Source organism: Pan paniscus, chromosome 6 (assembly GCF_029289425.2).
Source record: "Pan paniscus chromosome 6, NHGRI_mPanPan1-v2.0_pri, whole genome shotgun sequence".
Taxonomy (NCBI): Eukaryota; Metazoa; Chordata; class Mammalia; order Primates; family Hominidae; genus Pan; species Pan paniscus.
The window spans coordinates 91,201,003-91,220,783 of NC_073255.2; the positions used below are offsets into that span (position 1 = coordinate 91,201,003).

Below are 19,781 nucleotides of genomic sequence, written 5' to 3' on the forward strand. Positions count from 1 at the left end.
GCCTCCCACCTCAGCCTCCCACAGAGCTGGGACCACAGGTTGTGCCTGGCCTGGCTGCTCTAGACTTCTTGCCATCTGCAGTGTCACAGTCTTAGAACCTGAGGATGAATGAATGTGGCACTAAGAGGAAGGGCTCAGAGGCGAGGATCCCAACTCAGCCTCAACCCCACCCTGGGCCTTCAACTTCCTCAGACCTGTCTCTGGCCGTGCAGTGGAAAACATCCAGGCCTTATTCCCTGAGAACAGGCCCAGAGGCCACTCTCAAGGCCTGGAATCTGACACCTGCAGGAAACCCCACTGCAGGGCTTAGATCCTCAGGCCCCAAGCCTCACCCCACTCCCAGACACCCAGCCCCTCGGGCCCCGGCACCCATTCCCTAATGTCTTAAGCTGCTGAACACCTAATCCAGCTCTGTACTGCAATGCCCAGGATCTTGCCCCTCTTCCCACATGGACCAAAAGGCTCAAGCAACCATTACACCTCCTCTCCTATCACAGCCAGCTGGACAGTCCCACACTACCCCAGAGCAGGACCTTCCCTTTCCAACCACTAGTGACAGGACAAGAGATCAGCCCAAGACATCCAAGCACTGGGCTGGTGGGCAGCTGACCGTGCAGCTCAGTGCCACAGTTCAGGCTGGGGCCGCTGGACTGGCAAGGCCTTCACAGGAAGGGAAAACGGACTGGCCAGCAGGCACCACGAACACATTTCATGTGGGCCCTCTTCCCAACTTTGCTTGGTGTGATTATGATACAATTATATATAAGCCCTAAATTAAAGGACTCTGTGTTCCTTGCAAATGGAAAGAATGCTTTCATCTAAGTGTTTTTAAATCTGATTCCTGCCTGGGGAGTCGAGCAGTAGCCCACCAGGAGGAACTGGAGTTTGGTGAGAATCACAGAGCTGGGAGATGCCAGAGCTCCACAAAAGGAAATTTTATTTCTTGCCTTTAAACAAAATAAGATGCTCTCAGAGCTTTTTTTTTTTTTTTTTTTTTCTCCCTGGAAAGGAAGTTTCATTATGTTGCCCAGGCAGGTCTCAAACTCCTGGCCTCAAATGATCCTCCCACCTCAGCCTCCCAAGGTGCTGGGATTACAGGTGTGAGCCACCACGCCCGGCCCAGAGAACTTTTTTTTTTACTGCAGAAAACATTTTTATAACTTTAGAACTTTTCTAAAATACTACTTTGTCAGCTGAACAATATAGAAAAGTGCAGAGGCAAGTGCCTTTCCAGAACCGCGTGGTGACTTAGAAGCGGGGCTTGCGCTTGCGGCCGGTGTACTGGGTGTCAGGTCTGACTTCCCTGTGCAGAAAAGGAATAGGACAGTCTCAGAAAAAAAGATCAAAGCAGCCCTGGACCCTTCAAATGAAGGGAAGCTCTTCATGGCAATAGTCATCCACCCCCCACCCACCCTGCCAGCTCCCAGGCTGGCACTCACCTGCCCTGGCGCCTGTGCCGCTCCTTCTTCTCCAGCACCCATGCCCGACTCTTCTTCACCATTCCCCGCCTCGACATCCTTAATGGGAACCTGTGGCGGAGACACAGCTATGAGCTGATGGACAGCTGATGGATGGGGCTGCCCGACTGGCCCCCATGTGAATCCATGGCAAGCTTACCTCCGAGTCTGGTGGCCTTGGATGCCCCTTCTCTCAAATGCTCCACCTTCCCTATAACACAAGTCCCCACTCTGGACACCCTCCTTCCTGATAACATCCACCCGGGCCACAGAGGTTGTTGGGTGGGCAGAGGAGGAGAGAGCTGGGCCGGGCATGGAGACCTAAACACCAGCGAGCAGTCTGTTCCCTCTTCGGGAAGCAGCTAAGCAGCAGTAAGCAGGCCGCTTTCTACCAATGCAATGACACATCATCACCTAGACTTCAAGAGCACAGTCGACAGTTCACAGCAGGAGCTTAGGGTCCCACAGCTTGGGGGCAGGAAGACAGGGATGGAAAGGAGAGGCTGAAAAGGAAGGACTGAGGGGTATGAGGGAAGAAGGAAAGAGGGCAGGGTAACCCCGAAGACCCCTGTGACCATCCGTAGAAACCAGAGACAGGGCAAGCCAAGGAGCTGCCATTCGGATGCCTGAGCCTGATGAGCCAGCACAAAGCAGGAGCACCTGCAGAGCAGGGCTGGGGACACAGGAGGAGTCATCTCAAGATTCTACCAGGAGTACAAAGTGAGGGCAGAGTGGCGAACCAGGGGGCAAGAGGTGAGCCATGGGAGAAGCAGCAAGGGGGAAAGTCATCAATGGAGCTAAAGGAAGGAGGTGAAGACGGGGAGTGCCCCAAAGCACAGGTCCCAAGAGAAGTGGGGGCCCAGCCCGGCAGGAGGCACATGAGAGGCATGGGAGGGAGGCGGCCAGGAGGAAGGGAGGAACAGGCCAAAAAGAGAGCCTGGAGACTGATTAGGTAAAGGCTTAAAAAACTTTTTCTTAATTCACCTGTTTATTTAAAATAAACAAGTGTCCTGAATGTGGTTAGACTGAGATGACAGTAACGGGAGAAGCTCCTCCCTGCCCTGTACCTCATCTGAGGAACTGGAAGTGAGAGCCTACAGAACGAGGGATGGCAAGGTACGTGCTGGGCACCCTCAACACACTGCCAAGATAGGTGGCACTACCCCTGCTTTTTAAATAGCTGAGGAATGGATGCTCAGGTCATTCAACTTACCCACATTTACTTTTAGGACATGTCGTTTGAAGACACCAGTGTAAGGACAAGAAGGATCCTAAGACACATGGAGATAAGGCAATGTGTACTTCCCCTGGGAGGGAGGAGATGGGAGTGCTCCCTGGGAGCATGAGATGGGCGCCTCAGAGAAGAGGTCATCCAGAAGGGTCCCAGCTCCCCATGGGGAATGGACTAGGGAAACTAAGGGAAATGAGCAAAGACCCAAGGGGTCAGGCAGCATAAACCTATGGTGGACGTGAGGAACATGCATGGCTGTGCCCAGCTGTGGGCCTTCCAAACACATGCATTTTGGGCTCATTTTTCCTCTTAAATGTCTTAAAGGTCTTAAGACCTTTCCCTCATGTCAACTGGAACTCAGATATAACCTCCCTCTTCACTACCTTATAATCAATTATTCATTCAGAAAAATACTGAGCACTTTTTACTAACAAGACACTATTTTTAATGTCAGGGATATAATACCAGTCCTCACCAGGTTTTCACTCTAGCTGGAGATACAAATAATAACCAAGTCAACTGGTATGTGTATGACTTAGAGCAATGAAGGGTGTTAAGGAAAATCAACATGAGCGGGGAGCGCAACTGCAATGAAGACACTGAAAGAGCAATGACAAGATACAACTTACATTTTAGAAAAAAAGAAAAAGACCAGTCTTGCTGCTATGCAGAAAATAATCTGAAAGAGGCAAAGACTGCAAAGGCAGGGAGACAACACAGGCAGCTGTTCAGCAATCCAGGCTAGGGGCAGTGCTGGATTAGGCTCGTTGGAAGCAGGGAGGGTCAGCACGGGGATACACACTGAGGGACGGACAGCAGGGCTCAATGACAGGCTGACAAGATGTGAAATGTAGGGAAAGACAGGAATGATCAAGAATGGTAAAGAATGGAGGATGAGGCCGGGCGCAGTGGCTCACACCTGTAATCCCAGCACTTTGGGAGGCCGAGGCGGGCGAATCACGAGGTCAGGAGTTTGAGAACAGCCTGGCCAACATGGTGAAACCCTGTCTCTACTAAAAACACAAAAAATTAGTTGGGCGGGCGCCTGCAATCCCAGCTACTCAGGAGGCTGAGGCAAGAGAATCGCTGGAACTTGGGAGGCAGAGGTTGCAGTGAGCCGAGATCAAGCCACCGCACTCCAGCCCGGGGGGAAAGAGTGAGACTCCATGTCAAAAAAAAAAAGAATGGAGGATGGCCAGGCATGGTGGCTCACATCAGTCATCCCAGAACTTTGGGAGGCCGAGACAGGGGGATTGCTTGAGGCCAGGAGTTCAAGATCAGCCTGAACAACATGGCAAGACCTCATCTCTACCAAAAACTTTAAAAATTAACCAGGTATGGTGGCATGCACCTGTAGTCTCAGCTACTTGGGAGGCTGAGGCAGGAGGATCATTTGAGCCCAGGAGTTCGAGGCTGCAGTGAGCTAAGATTCCACCACTGCACTCTAGCCTGGGTAACAGAGAGAGACTACCCGTGGAAACTCCAGGTATAGACAATGAGGAGGCATTGGGAAACCCCAGGTGGCAAGAGACTGAAGATACACATTTGGGAATTAGGACCTTCCGGCTGGCATTTACAGCACCACAGGTAGAGAAGGGATCCAATCCAGGCTGGGCCCAGCACTCGAAGAGGAAGCAGCAGTGGAGTGAGGAGCAGCCAGGAAGGCTGAGGAAACCACGATGGTGGGTGGAAGGCCAAGTGAAGGAAGCATCAAGGAGGGAGCGCACTGCTGTCTTTGACCCTACCGAGCAGGCACATTAAGGACATGAAAAAAAGTCACAAGTGACCAGATGTGGCTTGACGGAAATTGGTGGTGGAGTTGACAAGAACAATTTGTGATGAGACAGAATTGTCAGCCTGAGAAGTGGATTGAGAGAATGGTGGGAGGGGAAGAAGAGGCAGGTCTGAGTTCTGCTATGAAGGGAAGCAACAACGGGGTGGTTAGTGGTTGTTATGGGGTTAAGGAAGGAACTTTTCTAGAAAAGGAGAAATTGTGCAGCATGTCTGTGTGCCGACAGCAGTGACCCAGGAGAGTCAAGATGAGGATGCAGGAAGGAAGGGAGAGCCACAGCACCCAAGGGAGAGGGTCCCGGATGCAGGTGGAGGGCAGCATCAGAAAAGAAGGAGACAACCTGCCAGGCGTGGCAAGGGGAAGGGGCATGTGTGGGCTCACAAAGGGAGTCCAGGCTGCATGGCTGCACCCAGACATCCAGGACCCCAAACCCCTAGCCCCAAACAGGCACAGTCCAAATGGGGCCTGATGTTTCTACCGTCACCTTGGTGTCCCTGCTGCATGTGACCTGAGAGGCTTGGGTGAGGGCAGAGAGAAAGTCCATGTCTAACAAATGTGGCAGCCCCCGCTGCAGCCGGGGCAGGCTTCAGCAGTTGCTTTACCTCTCATTGGTGAACACAGACTCCCTGGGTTCAACTTCATCCTGATTTTCACTCAGCCCCTGCAGGAACCAAAGTGCACTCAGGTCACCCTGGAGAGTTCTCAAACCATCTGCCCCACTCCAGAAGCCCAGGCACCCAGGCCTGACCCTTCCGACAGGGACGAGGTCCAGTCCCACGAGAAGGAACTGACATGCCTTTCTGGGACCTGAAGAGCAGAGGTCTCTGCCTCCAGATTCCAGAGGATGTGAGCACTCCAGGGTCTGCACTCTGGGGCTGGGCCCTGCTTCCCCACCAGTGTTCTCCCAGCAGGCTCTGCACCCTGAGCCCCACTGCCTGGAAGTCAAAAGACACAGGCCTGCCTGCAAACCCAGTGTCCCTCACCTCTGGTATAAAGGTCGAAGGCCCAGAAAACAAGCAGAGGTAGAATCTGAAAGGAGAAAGTGCAAAGTGAGGGTTGGGTGGAGAAAGCCCCACAGGGAGACAAGCCCTCAGCTCCCCCACCCGCACCCCCCTCCGCCTGCCTGGATCCTGGTGATCCATACCCCAGCACTCCTCTGCACCACTGAGTGGCCTGAAAGGGCTATGCCACTACCCTCCCTCCTGCAGCCCAGGCAGCACACCGGCCCCCAGCGCTCACTTCTTTGCTTTGGCACTGTTAGGGTAGTCTACCACCATGCCACCAGAGAAGCCCGCCTTTGTGGCCTGGGTTGTGATCAGCTCCAACTGAGGAAAGAAAGGCAGCAGGTCAGGCAGCGGAGGTTGAGAGGAGCAGACAGCTTCACCTCCCTCCCCTCCTTCAGAAGCCAGTCTGCTCCAGGACAAATCCTGCCTGGGAGAACTTAAGGTCGCTGTAAGCCACGTAGAGAAAAGTACAGGCTAGAATCTGGCATGGCCCACACCTCCCTCAGGAGAATTACAGAACAAAGCAACTCCCCTCATTCTCACTTTCCAGTGCAGGGACCCAGCTCCCCACTCAAGTTTAGGGAGATGGCCACCAATTGGAATCCAGAGTCATTCATGTTATTAGTCAGGAACAGCTCTTCACTTATCTTTCAACATCTACATCCTACTCCGCCATTCCTTAATTTATACATCACACAACGGAGAACTGTCAGTGCCCTCTCACCCTTCCTAAATGGCATTTACTTATTTGGTTATGGAAATCAGTCGCATCACCTTATCTGTAATACCATGTCATCTGCCAAGAGAAGGCATCCCACCCCACCTCTGCAGATGCCACCCCCTTAGGATATCAGGTCGTCAAATGTGCCATCAGGGGCCACACTAGGGTGCATGTTTCCTCCTTTTCCCGCCAATCTGCATAAGATTCTTTGTTGCTTTCCCAGGACAGCTTACCTGTTGAGTCCCCCAACTCCCCTGCACACCCAGTAGCCGAGGGACTCACCTGCTCTGAGTTCTCAGGGTACAGCTGCAGGACAGCTCGGGATCCCCGGACCTGAAAGAAACAGGAACATCACTGTCTTACAAATGACTGCATGAGCTTAGGGCCTGGACACCCCTCTCTTCCTTCATTCACCAAGTATTTCCTGAATTTCCATTATGTGTGAGGCATTGTTAGGGCTGGGGATAGTATGAACAAAAGAGATCACCCTGAACTTTGGAGCTCACATTTTAGTAGGGGAGGCAACTAATTCACAGTAGCAAATTTTTTCTTTGTTCCAAAAAGAGGAATTAGACAAAGTGACAGAGTTTCCTTTCAGTTCAGTTTACTTTTGGTTCCAAAAAGGCCTGTTTCAGATGGATACTTGAGCAGAGATTTGAATGGAGTGAGGAGCTGGCTATTTAAACGTATAGGGGAAGAGCCTTCCAGCAGGGAGAAGAGGAAACACAAAGGACCTCGGAACTAAAATATTAACCCAGTGTGCCAGGAGAAGAACTCATGTGACACACAAGACCAGCGGCCAGATAGGCAGGCGCAGTCCACCCCAGGAAAGGCCAGCGGCCACATCAGCAGGGGCAGTTCACCCCAGGAAAGACCAGCAGCCACATCAGCAGGGGCAGTTCACCCCAAGAAAGACCAGTGGCCAGATCGGCATGTGCAGTCCACCCCAGGAAAACTAGGGGTGGGCTAGACCAGGCTAAGGAGGCAAAAACCACTCAGATCCTTCAAAACGGACTCATTTTTAAGCTGGGCACAGTGGCTTACGCCTATAATCCCATCACTTTGGGAGCCTGATGCAGGACGATTGCTTGAAGCCAGGAGTTTAACACCAGCCTGGGCAACATAGGTAGACCCCATCTCTTAAAAAAAAAAAAGTAAAAAATTAGCCTGGCATGGTGGTGTGTGCCTGTAGTCCAAACTACTTGAGAAGCTGAAGCAGGAGGATCACTTGAGCCCAGGAGTTCGAGGGCGCAGTGAGCTACGATCACACCATTGCACTCCATCCCAGGCAACAAAGCAAAAGTCTGTTTCAAAAAACAAAATTTAAAAAGAACTCATTTTTAGGACTTAAAATCTCAGACTATCAGCTAATCCTAGTGAACAACTGAAATTAACATCATTAATTTGAAGACAAAGCTAATAAAGGCTCTCTTTGCAGTAAATAACTATCCTGTTCCTCATCCGAAGAAAAGGATCAGCACTAGGAGGAGGGATAAGTGAGGAGTCAGAAGGATGTGGGCACTGGAAGGTACCCCTCTGGATGGTCCGGACACGACATCTCTGTCCTCACTCTGCTCAGTCCATGTCCCCAAACCAACTTCTGATTAAAACTCAGCACAATAGACATAGGAATACCAATCAACAGAAGTAGGCCCTATTACAAGTTAATAAATTGGTCTCCGATTTTGGTATCAGTGACTTCTGGGTTTGATTAGAGTATATCAGTCCACTGAGCTTGAACTTCCATTTAGGCTGAGGACCTGGACAGCAGTAACCACAGTAAGGTCCTGCCACCCCATGCGGTCCCATATGAGTAGCTTACCCATCATGGGACACCTCAATTTCCTCACTCTACCTGCAGGGCTAGGGAGGGACAGGCAGCTAACCCAGATGGGGAGAAGATCTTATACTCACGAGAACAGAAAAAAGAGAAGCAAAAAAGCAGTACAGGCGCTTGGCAGGGTTTTCAGACTTCTTGTTAGCATTACAGAGCCACTGCACAGCAGAAATGCTAAAAAGGAAGGGACCTAGTCAGGCAACGGAGCAATCCACGTTGTTCCCCCAACCACTTCAAGCCTCTTGACATCATCCGTCCTGGCTCTCCAAGAGAAACCCCTCCTCCCACAGCTTCTCTTCTTAGAAAGTGCAGGTTGAGGCCACGTACAGTGGTTCAACGCCCTGTAATCCCAGCACTTTCTGAGGCCAAGACAGAATTGCCTGAGGCCAGGACTTCAAACCAGCCTGGACAACATAGCAAGACCCCATCTCTACTTAAAGTATTTTTAAATTTAAAAATTTAAAGACAAAAAAAAGTGCAGGTCCACTGCAGGTCATGACTCTACAACACTGGAAAAATAGGACATACAGAAGGACAGCATTTATGTCCCTTAGTCCCAAGAAACCTTTCCTCCACCTTGTTTCCATCTGCATCTTGAGTTGAAAAGTCCTCCGTGTCAAGGCTGTCTGCCCACACACCCCTCCTTGTTCCCTTCCTCCAATCCAAGGAAACAGGCTTTAGACTACTCACATACACACAGCCATCCCATCACCCTTCCTCCTAAATCACTCCCTTCCACTCTACCTGTTAAGTGTCTTTACAACCCCCAGATTTAAAACCTCAAGCAGCCAGGTGCATTGGCTCATACCCGTAATCCCAGCATTTTGGGAGGCTGAGATGGGTGGATAACTTGAGGTCAGGAGTTCGAGACCAGCCTGACCAACACAGTGAAACCCTGTCTCTACTAAAAATACAAAAATTAGCTGGGCTTGGTGGCATGTGCCTTTAATACCAGCTGCTCAGGTGGCTGAGGCAGAAGAATCACTTGAACCTGGGAGGCAGAGGTTGCAGTGAGCCTTGTGCCACTGTACTCCAGCCTGGACAACAGAGCAAGACTCCATCTCAAAAAATAAATAAATAAAACCTCAACCAGTCACTATGTCTTCCTTCCTGCCCTTCCCCTCCGCCCCGCTGTACACACACAGAGCCCTACCTCCACCCCACTGGCTTGTCCCACAGCCTCTCCCAACTTTCACTTCCCCCCACCAATGCTCAGTGCTACCAGCTCAAATGTTTCCACCTAACTCTCTCTCCTCTTCCACCAGAAAATCACCTTCCTTAAACACACATCTGATCCCGTCACCTGCCAACTCCCCATCATCTACTCCATCAAGCCCAAACTTCTTAGGACACACTTAAGCGCCTTCTAGGAAGCAACCACACTCAACCCCATCTTCCGTGGAATCTCTCGTTCATCCCTCTCATCTCAGACCCCTTTCCCACCGGCATCTGTGCCTCTGCCCACTGTTCCCTCACTCAGAAACCCTCTCCTTGACTATCCAAATTCCTCCAGCCTTCAAGGTGCAGCCCCTCCACCCAAGGCTTTCCTGTGCTCTGGCAGCCCCATGACTCCCTAGGGCACACACCACTCATGCCCTTATATTCAGTTGCCTGGTCCATGTCCTAAAGCACCTAATAAACCGTGGAGAGTCTTACACGCAGAAACTGTTTCATTTCCCTGTACTCCACAGCACCTTGTATGCCTTACATGTAGCAAATGTTTAAAAAAAAAAAAAAAAAGTCTGGGCCGGGTGCAGTGGCTCACGCCTGTAATCCCAACACTTTGGAAGGCTGAGGCGGGCAGTTCACGAAGTCAGGAGTTCAAGACCAGCCTGGCCAACATGGTGAAACCCCATCTCTACTAAAATACAAAAATTAGCCAAGCATGGTGGTGAGCACCTGTAATCCCAGCTACTCGGGAGGCTAAGGCAGGAGAATCGCTTGAACCCAGGAGGCGGAGGTTGCAGTGAGCCGAGATCGTGCCACTGCACTCCAGTCTGGACAATACAGTGAGACTCCGTCTCCAAAAAAACAGTTTGCTATACCATCTCACCTCTCCCCGAAGACAAACAAAAACTGACCATCCCCTTCCGAAACATACAGACCATACTGCTGGCCTTCGGTTTTTCACAGCTTAAAACACCTCATCTGACCATTACCAAAAAGCATCTGCTACCCTTGAAATTATTCCCCAACCCCCCTGGGTCTTGTTCCCAGATGTAAAAGGAAAATCTTCTAATCTGAATTTTTACCTCTCACCTGGTTCCCCACTTCACATCCCCACCACTCAACTTAGGGTAACCAAAGGAAGTCTCCCCTGCAAGTAATGATTTGTAACTTCCTCCCCTATTTTCTCACCTTCACTCCCACACCACACCAAAAACTAAACAGAACTGATCACAGCAGCCTAAGAAAAACTTAATCAATTTTAACGTTCTAAGATCTGTTATTGAAGTGCTATGCGGATGTTTAACCCGACTCTGATTACAGAGAAAGGACTGTGAAGCACTTAAGAGATCAGAGCCAAGTCCAGACGCTCTCTACCAGTTATCTGTTGGCAAATAAAGTAAGATGGCTGCTGGGGCCCACAAGATGGCTGGGGCCCATAAAATGGCCGCTAGAGGCTAAAAGACCACCTCCTCTGCCCCACCAGACACACAAAGCTGACACAGAATCTGTACCAGTGGTGCCCGAACCCGGCAATGCAAAATAATCGCAATAGTAGACAAGTTTTATTTTTGAGATGAAGTGTTGCTCTGTCACCCAGGCTGGAAGTGCAATGGCGTGGACTCGGCTCACTGCAACCTCCGCCTCTCGGGTTCAAGCAATTCTCCTACCTCAGCTTCCTGAGTAGCTAGCTGGGACTACAGGTGGCCACCACCATGTCTAGCTTTTTAGGCTGGGCGCGGTGGCTCACGCCTGTAATCCCAGCACTTTGGGAGGCCGAAGAGGGCGGATCATGAGGTCAGGAGATAGAGACCATCCTGGCTAACATGGTGAAACCCCGTCTCTACTAAAAATATAAAAAAATTAGCTGGGCGTGGTGGTGGGCGCCTGCAGTCCCAAGTACTTGGAGGCTGAGGCAGGTGAATGGCTTGAACCCGGGAGGCGGAGCTTGCAGTGAGCCGAGATCCCGCCACTGCACTCCAGCCTGGGCGACAGAGAGAGCCTCCATCTCAAAAAAAAAAAAAAAAAAAAAAAACCACGTCTGGCTTTTTAGTAGAGGCTGGGTTTCACCGTGTTGGCCAGACTGCAAAGTTTTAGAATCCAAAAAAATACACTCTTGGGCCTTGCTCTAACCTTGTAAATCTGAAAATCCCATGGGATGTGTATTTGTAAATATCTGCATGAGTCTGCTGCACAGCCAGGTTTGGGAGGCACTGGCCTGCAGGACTAAAAGCAGGAAGAAAGAGGCCAGGGTGGCTCACACCTGTAATCCCAGCATTTTGGGAGGCCCAGGTATGTGGATCGCCTGAGCAACATGGCAAAAACCCATCTCTACAACAAATACAAAAAAAGTTAGGCTGTGCACGGTGGCTCACACCTGTAATCCCAGCACTTTGGGAGGCCAAGGAGGGTGGATCACAAGGTCAAGAGATTGAAACCATCCCGCAAGAGATTGAAACCATCCCGGCCAACATGGTGAAACCTCACCTCCACTAAAAATACAAAAATTAGTTGGGTGTGGTGGCGTGCTCCTGTAATCTCAGCTACTTGGGAGGCTGAAGCAGGAGAATCGTTTGAGCCTGGGAGGCAGAGGCTGCAGTGAGCCAAGATCACACCACTGCACTCCAGCCTGGTGACAGAGCAAGACTCCATCTCAAAAAAACAAAAAATTAGCTACGTACGGTGGTGTGGGCCTGTAGTCCCAGCTACTCAGGAGACTGAGGTGGGCAGATCACCTGAACCCAGGAGATGGAGGCTGCAGTGTGAGCCATAATCACAGACACTGCACTAGAGCCTAAGTGACAGAGTGAGACCCTGTCTCTAAATAAATAAAAGCAGGAATTAAAGACCCTCACCTGATGCAACCATCAAATGTGCCTGGCTTGAATGGGATGCCCTGGCCCATATCCCCCAGCAGCAGGTCTCCCTCTATCTCTCGGTCCACAGCCTCATCTACATTAGAGAAAAGGCAGTCAGAGAAAGAGACAATACCTGTGGCTTCTCCACACCCATCAGGGTAATCCACCCTGGTGCCAGACAGGACATACTTACCCAGCATGGCAGGGCTGATATCCAGGCCCACCCAATAGTGCCCTTCATCTGACAGATAACTTCCACTCAGCCCAGTGCCACAGCTGGAAGACACGACCAGACACTCAGGGTCAGTTTACAAAGACACTTCACCACCTTAGACAATCTGAACCAGGCCCCAGAATCTCACCCAATATCCAGCAGGTAACAGGGCTTATTCTCTGGCAGACAAAGAAGCTCCAATGCTCGCCCAGCCATCCTGGTCTGGATATCAATCATCCGTGAGCTGGGAAGGCAGAAACACAAGTGGACATGGTAAAGGAGTTCTGGGTGAATACTTCCCCCAGACCAAAAAACAAAAAAAAGCCAAGTTAAAAACAAACAAAAAACGGATCAATCATCCCGAGGTACTCTTTTCTGACCCCTTCTAAGTTGGGATCAACAAATTCAACCATTTGAAAGTGACCCCAAAAATTCCATGTAATTCAGGACCATGTTATTTTGTGGTAACAACTTATCACTGCACCAGCTGCCAAGCAGATGTGTAAAAGCAAATCACTTAGCTAGTAATAAACAACCACTGGGATCTGCAACTCTATTAGGCTGGGCTGCTCTAGCACTTGTTGAAAACATTTTCTCCAAAAATTATTCTCCATAGTTTCTCTCATCTAGAAGGATCAACAATGCACAAAAACCTACAGCAGCACTGTCCGTGAGAAACAGAATGTGAGCCACGCATGGCTTCCCAATAGCCAGTCAAGAAGAAACTTAAAGAAACAGGTAAAAGAAACTGGAGTCATATTTTTTTTTTTTTTTTTTGAGACTGAGTCTTGCTCTGTTGTCGCCCAGGCTGGAGTGCAGTGGCGCGATCTCGGCTCACTGCAAGCTCCGCCTCCCGGGTTAATGCCATTCTCCTGCCTCAGCTTCCCCAGCAGCTGGGACTACAGGCGCCCGCCGCCACACCCGGCTAATTTTTTTTTTGCATTTTTAGTAGAGACGGGGTTTCACCATGTTAGCCAGGATTTCTCTATCTCCTGACCTTGTGATCCGCCAGCCTCGGTCTCCCAAAGTGCTGGGATTACAGGCGTGAGTCACCGCGCCCGGCCTCTGGAGTCATATTTTTAACCCCATATATTTAATAACGTATTTCCATTAACTCAATATGTTCAAAATATCACTTCAACATATAATCGACATAAAAAGGCATCAGCAAGGACCGGGCCTGGTGGCTCACGCCTATAATCCCAGTACTTTGGGAGGCCAAGGCGGGTGGATCCCGTGAGCAACTTACCAGATCCCTGGGCAACATAGCAAAACTCCCTCTCCACAAAAAAATTACACAAACTAGCCGGGCGCGAGGAGGCGCGCCTGTAGTTCCAACTACCCGTGAGGCGAGGTTGCAGCCACTGCAGCACTTCGGCCTGGGCGATAGAATGAGAGCCTGTCTCACACGCACAAAAAATTATCAAGCTATTTCAGCCGGTGTGGTGGCGAGTGCCTCTAGTTCCGGCTGCTGGGGAGGATGGCTTGAGGCTGCAGTCGGCAGGGATCATGCCATGGCACTCCAGCCTGGGCAATAGAGAGACTCTGTCCCTAAAAAAAAGAAACAGTATCCAATAGCTATTTATTTATTTATTGAGTCAGGGTCTCACTCTGTCGCCAAGGCTGGAGTGCAGTGGTGCGATCGCAGCTCACTGCAACCTCTGCCTCTCAGGTTCAAGTGATTCTCCTGCCTCAGCCTCCCGTAGGCCCGGCTAATATCTGTATTTTCAGTAGAGACGGGATTTCACCATGCTGGCCAGGTTGGTCTCGGAATTCCTGACCTCAGGTGATCCGTCCACCTCCGCCTCCCAAAAGGCTGGGATTACTGGCATGAGCCATAGCGCCCGGCCAGTAACCATTTACTGAAATAGGGCTAGTCTCTCAGTGAGAGAGCATGGAAAAACCACAAAGTATCTTTTTTTTTTTTTTTTTTTTTTATTTTGAAACAAAGTCTTGCTCTGTCGCCCAGGCTGGAGTGCAGTGCCGTGATGTCGGCTCACTGCAACCTCCCCCTCCCGGGTTCAAGCTATTCTCCTGACTCAGCCTCCCGAGTAGCTGGGGTTACAGAAACCCGCCATCGCGCCCGGCTAATTTTTTCCATTTTTAGTAGAGCTGGAGTTTCGCCATGTTGGCCAGGCTGGTCTCGAACTCCTGACCTCAGGTGATCCGCCTGCCTCGGCCTCCCAAAGTGTTGGGATTACAGGCGTGAGACACCGCGCCAGCTTCCCCCCGCCCCCATCCCCCCCCCCTTTTTTTTTTTTTTACGACTCGAGGTGCGCTGGCTCACGCCTGCAATCCCAACAGTTCGGGAGACGAAGGCGGGAGGATCGCTTGAGCCCTGAGCTTGGGCCACCTTGGGCAACACAGCGAGACCCCATCGCTACAAAATTTTTTTTTAAAAAGCCAGGCGTAGTGGCGCGCGCCTGTGGTCCCAGCTACTGGAGAGGCAGAGGAGAGCCACCACACCCGGCTAATTTTTTTATTACTTGCGGAGACCGGGGCTCGCTACGTTGCCCAGGCTGGTCTCGAACCCCTGAGCTCAAGCGATCCTCCCGCCTCAGCCTCCCAAAGTGCTGCGATTGCTGAGATTACACGCGTGAGCCACCCCCACCTGACTACAACTCAGTAGTTATACAAACTACCCTCTATGAAATTCAGACAATAACACACCAACTGCTGTCTTGGAGATTTATTGGCAACAAGGCGCCACGATAAGCATCCTACGGCCATTACTTCCTTCCCCCCACCAGGACTGACCCCTCGCCCGTACCCACCGCCCAGCGCCTCTTTTACCACATGCTTAGGACAAATTGTCACATTCGACTTTGAAAACCACCCACGGAAAGCAAGCGCGATCACCCCTACCTCAACGCTGAGGTACCGAGGCCCAGAGAGGTCTGCAACTTAAAGTTGATTTACCAGAGACAGAAATCGGCACCCACCCGGGTCCTTCCCTTCCCGCACCCCCAAATTCTACGGCCTTTCCGGGCAACGCCGGCAACAGGGGCAACTTGCCGCTTCCCGACCCCCGGACGCCCCGCAGTATTCAGGCTCCCCTCACTTGCGAACGTATTTCCGGGCTTCTGTCTCGTCATAAAACTGCGAAAAAGAGAAAAATAAATGGCATGTAGAGGAATAATTCAGACGCGGTGGCCGCAGAAGTGGGGAGAGGGGTGTCCGCGGGCCCCGGGACTTACCAGCTCTGGGGGTCCGCCATGCTCCGGACGCCGGCCGCGGGACGCCATTCTCACGCCTCAGCAGCACACCTGCGACTGGCGTCTGCCGGCACCCGGTTTTTATGTCATCAGCCCGGCGACCGCTTAGTAATACGCATGCTCCACCCCCACGACCGCCCCGCCCCCCCTTTACGTGACTGGCCACAGGGCGACCAACCGACTCCTCTCATTGGCCGGTTTCTCTTGCACCGCCTGCCGAATCAATTCAACATGGCAGCCATGCGCTGGCGATGGTGGCAGCGGCTGTTACCTTGGAGGTTGCTGCAGACCCGTGGCTTTCCACAGAATTCTGCACCCAGCCTGGGCCTAGGAGCGAGGACTTATTCCCAGGGCGACTGCTCGTATTCGCGCACGGCGCTGTATGATCTGCTCGGCGTCCCCTCCACAGCCACGCAGGCCCAAATCAAGGCGGCTTACTACCGTCAGTGCTTTCTCTACCACCCGGACCGCAACTCCGGGAGCGCGGAGGCCGCCGAGCGCTTCACGCGCATCTCCCAGGCCTACGTGGTGCTGGGCAGTGCCACCCTCCGTCGCAAGTATGATCGCGGCCTACTCAGCGACGAGGACCTGCGCGGACCTGGCGTCCGGCCCTCCAGGACGCCCGCACCCGACCCCGGCTCGCCGCGTACCCCGCCGCCCACCTCTCGGACCCACGACGGTTCTCGGGCCTCCCCCGGCGCCAACCGCACGATGTTCAACTTTGACGCCTTCTACCAGGCCCACTACGGGGAACAACTGGAGCGGGAACGGCGCCTGAGGGCCCGGCGGGAGGCCCTTCGCAAACGGCAGGAGTATCGGTCCATGAAAGGCCTCCGCTGGGAGGAGACCCGAGACACGGCTGCCATTTTCCTCATCTTTTCAATCTTCATCATCATCGGCTTTTATATTTAATCGGAGAGAGAAGGGAAGGGGAGTGTCCCCAGCCAACCCCCCAGAAACGGCCTTTTTTCCTGCCTCTGAACCCTTGGCCATTGATAGTCTACCTTTGCTGGGATCCGAAGGAACTGTACTCCCCCTGCCCTCCCCGACCCGCCCAGCTTAGCCGATGACCTGCACATCGCTCCACTGTGGTCCAGAAAAGGAGTCCTTTCGATGTCTGAGAAAGAGGCCCCACGCTGTAGAGTCCCGAAAGCCCAGGAGTGAAGGGGGTTTCTGGAGTTTCTAGGGTGCTTCTTCCAGTGTCTGTCTTCTTGCTTCCAGATGTGGTCAACTTCTGGAACACTCGCTGTAGCTTTATTGTTTAGCCCCAAGCAAGATTTATCTGCTCCTGCCCCGCATGTGTACGGTGGGCCTCTGTAACCTTGAAATGTGCAATGTGACCAATTGTTGACTACCAAAAGAAAAGGTCTGGGGTTGTACGAAACTTGTCTTTCTGTGACTTCCCCAAGCCGCAGGTGAGACCTGGTCCAGGGTAAGAATGGGATCGGTGGAGAGCCTGTCGTTCCTCCCGCTAAGGTCAGCCCCCTGGGGCACTCCTCCTTCTGTTGATAGCATGTGGGAGTGAGAAAAAGTCATTGAGCATAAGGAATGAGTGTTCCTGTGCCCATATTTAATGTGTGACCTTGGAGAAGTTACTCTGTAGGCATGACAGCAGAGGAGAAAATCATTTGGCATCTTGAGGTCTGTCATGCTTTATTATCCATAGTTTTTGGGGGGTTTTTTGTTTTGTTTTGTTTTGTTTTTGAGATGGAGTCTTGCGCTCTGTTGCCCAGGCTGGAGTGCAGTGGTGCGATCTTAGCTCACTGCAACCTCCACCTCCCGGGTTCAAGCGATTCTCCTGCCTCAGCCTCCTGTGTAACTGGGATTACAGGCTCCCACCACACCTGGCTAGTGTTTTGTATTTTTAGTAGATACGGGGTTTCACCGTGCTGGCCAGACTGAGGTCTCGAACTGCCGACCTCAGGCTGTCTGCCCGCCCAGCCTCCCAAAGTGCTGGGATTGCAGGCATGAGCCACTGCTCCCGGCCCTATTATCCATAGTTCTAATCCACAGGGATTACAGCATAATGCTAGCAGGGCCAGGTTCATCCTTGAGACAGTGTGGCTGGCTGTCACCTGGTCCTCCCTTTACCAGCCAGCCCCATTGCACACTGTGCAGCCCATCCCCTCCCACAAATAGAGTGACAAACTCTGCACTTAAGTCCCCTGTTTCTGTTTAACTTACAGTGCTTATCACAGGCCCTTCCTTAATTTTTTAAACAAGGCTGCTTGAGGCTGGGGTAAATTTTGGGGCTTTGGGAGTACACAGGACTACTGAGGGACGGGGAGTTGGTGGCTTGGTGTTCATGGTGGGGACTTGGTTCTTTACGCAGAGCAGGCTAAAGGCGTGTTTTTTCTGCTCTGTTTCTAATTCATGTTAAGTAGTTGGTCATCACTTTGGTCAGAGCTGCTGCTGAAGCTCTCTTAACTGTGAGTCACTGGATGTCGGCAGGGAGTTGGCTGTGAGATTGTAGGTGCTCAAGTGTTTATGTTCGGGACTGAGTGTGAATCTGTAAAAGGGGAAAATCCTCGCAAGAGGTCTACGAGAAGGATGAGGGCCCAAGTCTAGGGTCTAAACAAAGCCAGGAGTGGTTTGGTATATTACTGAGTGCAATCATTGCGTGCCATTCCTGCACTCAATGTATTGTGTAAAATCCTTAGGTAAAATGGGATAAACCCACAGCTGGTCCTACTTGGCCTCTTGAAAACCATTCCATCATTGTGCCAATCTAGCCTGAAAAGGGGGAAAAAAAAAAAGGGAAACCATTGATTGTCTCTTGCCTCAGAGGTTGGGGGTATGCCCCTACTCAAGGCTTTGCAGTGATCATATGATGCAGTAATGAAGATCTGGGGCCTGGCACAACACTTTGGGATCCACCCAAGGCGGGTGGATCACTTGACCTCGGGAGTTGGAGACCAGCCTGGGCAACACCGCAAAACCCCATCTCTACAAAAATCACAAAAATTAGCCGGGTGTGGCAAGTGCCTGTAGTTCCAGCTACTCAGGAGGCTAAGGTGGGAGAATCGCTTGAGCCTGAGAGGTCGTGGTTGCAGTGAGCTGCGATCCTGCCACTGCATTCCAGCCTGGGCTACAAAGCTAGACCCTATCTCAAAAAAAAAAAAAAAGAAAAAGAAAAAAAAAGATTTGAGCCCAATCTGGTTCAGACCTGTTTGGCTCAGTGAGCCTGGACTTGGGGGAAGGGGATATGTACTTTTTAAAAGAAATTTATTGTTACTATGTTTCATATTTAGAAAACAGGACAGAGACTTTTTTCTGGAAAAACAAAACTGCAGGAAGTGGAGTTTCTTTTTTCTGGAAAAACAAACTGCACGAAGTGGAGTTTAGCAAAATGTTCTGAAACTAGTGCTTCTCAACCAGTAAAGCAGGCACGACAGAAACAGTGGGGTAAGGGCTTTTTGTTCTAGCGAAACAGGTGGCCTCCTTTCGATGTGGGTTTGTAAAGCACTAGTGGTCTAATAGCATGGGCTCCTTGAGATAGACCTCTGAAGTTTGTTTTCTCAGTCAAGATCCCAGCCAGGAACGTTCCCTGTGAGCCCCGGAATCTGGGGTACATAGAAAATTCCAGAAGGTTCAGACTGGGGGTGGGTCCAGACTAAGGTAAACTTCTGGGACATTCCATGAAACTCTAAGCAAAGTATTCTATAAGGTTTACTAACCATCATCCAATCCTAAGCCTCTCCCCTGACTCAGCACAAGGCCTACTCCGTAATGTCATCCCTTTATGCCTCAGGGTTTTGTAGGCCAGAGCTAATGCCTGAGGGACCCCACTCCCTGCCTGCCCTGAAACTGAGCCTGTGCTCTTCATGGAAAGGAAAATGTGTGGGAGGCTTTTTGAAGGACCCCCAAAAGGTTCCCATGGTCACATTTTCCCCCCACCCACTCAGATTGGCTTGAGTCTTTTCTTTCTCTGCTGCTACCTGGCAAGTGGAGGCTGAACTCGGCCATGACCTTAGCCCCTGCCTTCTAGGGGCTATTCCATAATTCCTGGTTGTGGAGGATGGCTCAGACATGCCCAGCCTTAATCCTTTTTCTTTTTCACAAACTGAAACAAAACTCCCTAGAAGTTTGGACCTAGGATGGGAGAATAGGGTAAAGGGGCCCAGCCTGGCCCAGGCTGTGCTCAGTGGGGTGGGGAGGGGGTTACTGGTATAGCACGAGGCCGAGTGAGCAGCAGGCATGGTTCCTAAATGGGGAGACAGAGGCCACAAGACAGGAACCAAAGGCGCACAGGTCTAGGTAATTGTGGTGGTGTCTTTGGGCTTGA

General features: G+C 51.4%; 2 protein-coding genes across 4 annotated transcripts; one reads left to right on the plus strand and one right to left on the minus strand.

Annotated features, from left to right (window-relative positions):
• Window positions 1-920: 920 nt before the first annotated feature.
• On the minus strand, window positions 921-15,613 carry BUD23 (BUD23 rRNA methyltransferase and ribosome maturation factor). 3 transcript variants are annotated; one of them, XM_003815568.7, is made up of 12 exons: window positions 15,479-15,613; window positions 15,343-15,380; window positions 12,430-12,525; window positions 12,261-12,343; window positions 12,065-12,161; window positions 8,120-8,216; window positions 6,488-6,538; window positions 5,720-5,805; window positions 5,464-5,509; window positions 5,083-5,141; window positions 1,440-1,529; window positions 921-1,303 (listed from the first exon to the last, which is right to left on the minus strand). In XM_003815568.7, exons 1-12 carry the CDS (start codon window positions 15,524-15,526, stop codon window positions 1,249-1,251), a joined length of 846 nt encoding a protein of 281 aa, XP_003815616.1. In that variant the 5' UTR covers window positions 15,527-15,613; the 3' UTR covers window positions 921-1,248. The 3 variants fall into 3 exon arrangements, with proteins under 3 accessions (XP_003815616.1, XP_008966776.1, XP_063461971.1); XM_008968528.6 differs by having other exon boundaries at window positions 15,246-15,380; window positions 15,479-15,612; XM_063605901.1 differs by lacking the exons at window positions 15,343-15,380; window positions 15,479-15,613 and adding an exon at window positions 15,147-15,173.
• Window positions 15,614-15,657: 44 nt separating this feature from the next.
• On the plus strand, window positions 15,658-16,880 carry DNAJC30 (DnaJ heat shock protein family (Hsp40) member C30). Its single transcript, XM_003815571.4, has one exon. It carries the CDS (start codon window positions 15,728-15,730, stop codon window positions 16,406-16,408), a length of 681 nt encoding a protein of 226 aa, XP_003815619.1. The 5' UTR covers window positions 15,658-15,727; the 3' UTR covers window positions 16,409-16,880.
• Window positions 16,881-19,781: the final 2,901 nt, after the last annotated feature.

Coding starts and splice junctions, on each gene's coding strand:
- DNAJC30 (XM_003815571.4), top strand. CDS start 15,728: ATGGCAGCCATGCGCTGGCGATGGTGGCAGCGGCTGTTACCTTGGAGG.
- BUD23 (XM_008968528.6), bottom strand. CDS start 15,498: ATGGCGGACCCCCAGAGCTG. Junction 5,806..6,487: donor ACCCTGAGAACTCAGAGCAG/GTGAGTCCCTCG, acceptor TTCTTTCCTCAG/TTGGAGCTGATCACAACCCA. Junction 5,510..5,719: donor AACAGTGCCAAAGCAAAGAA/GTGAGCGCTGGG, acceptor TTCTCCTTTCAG/ATTCTACCTCTGCTTGTTTT.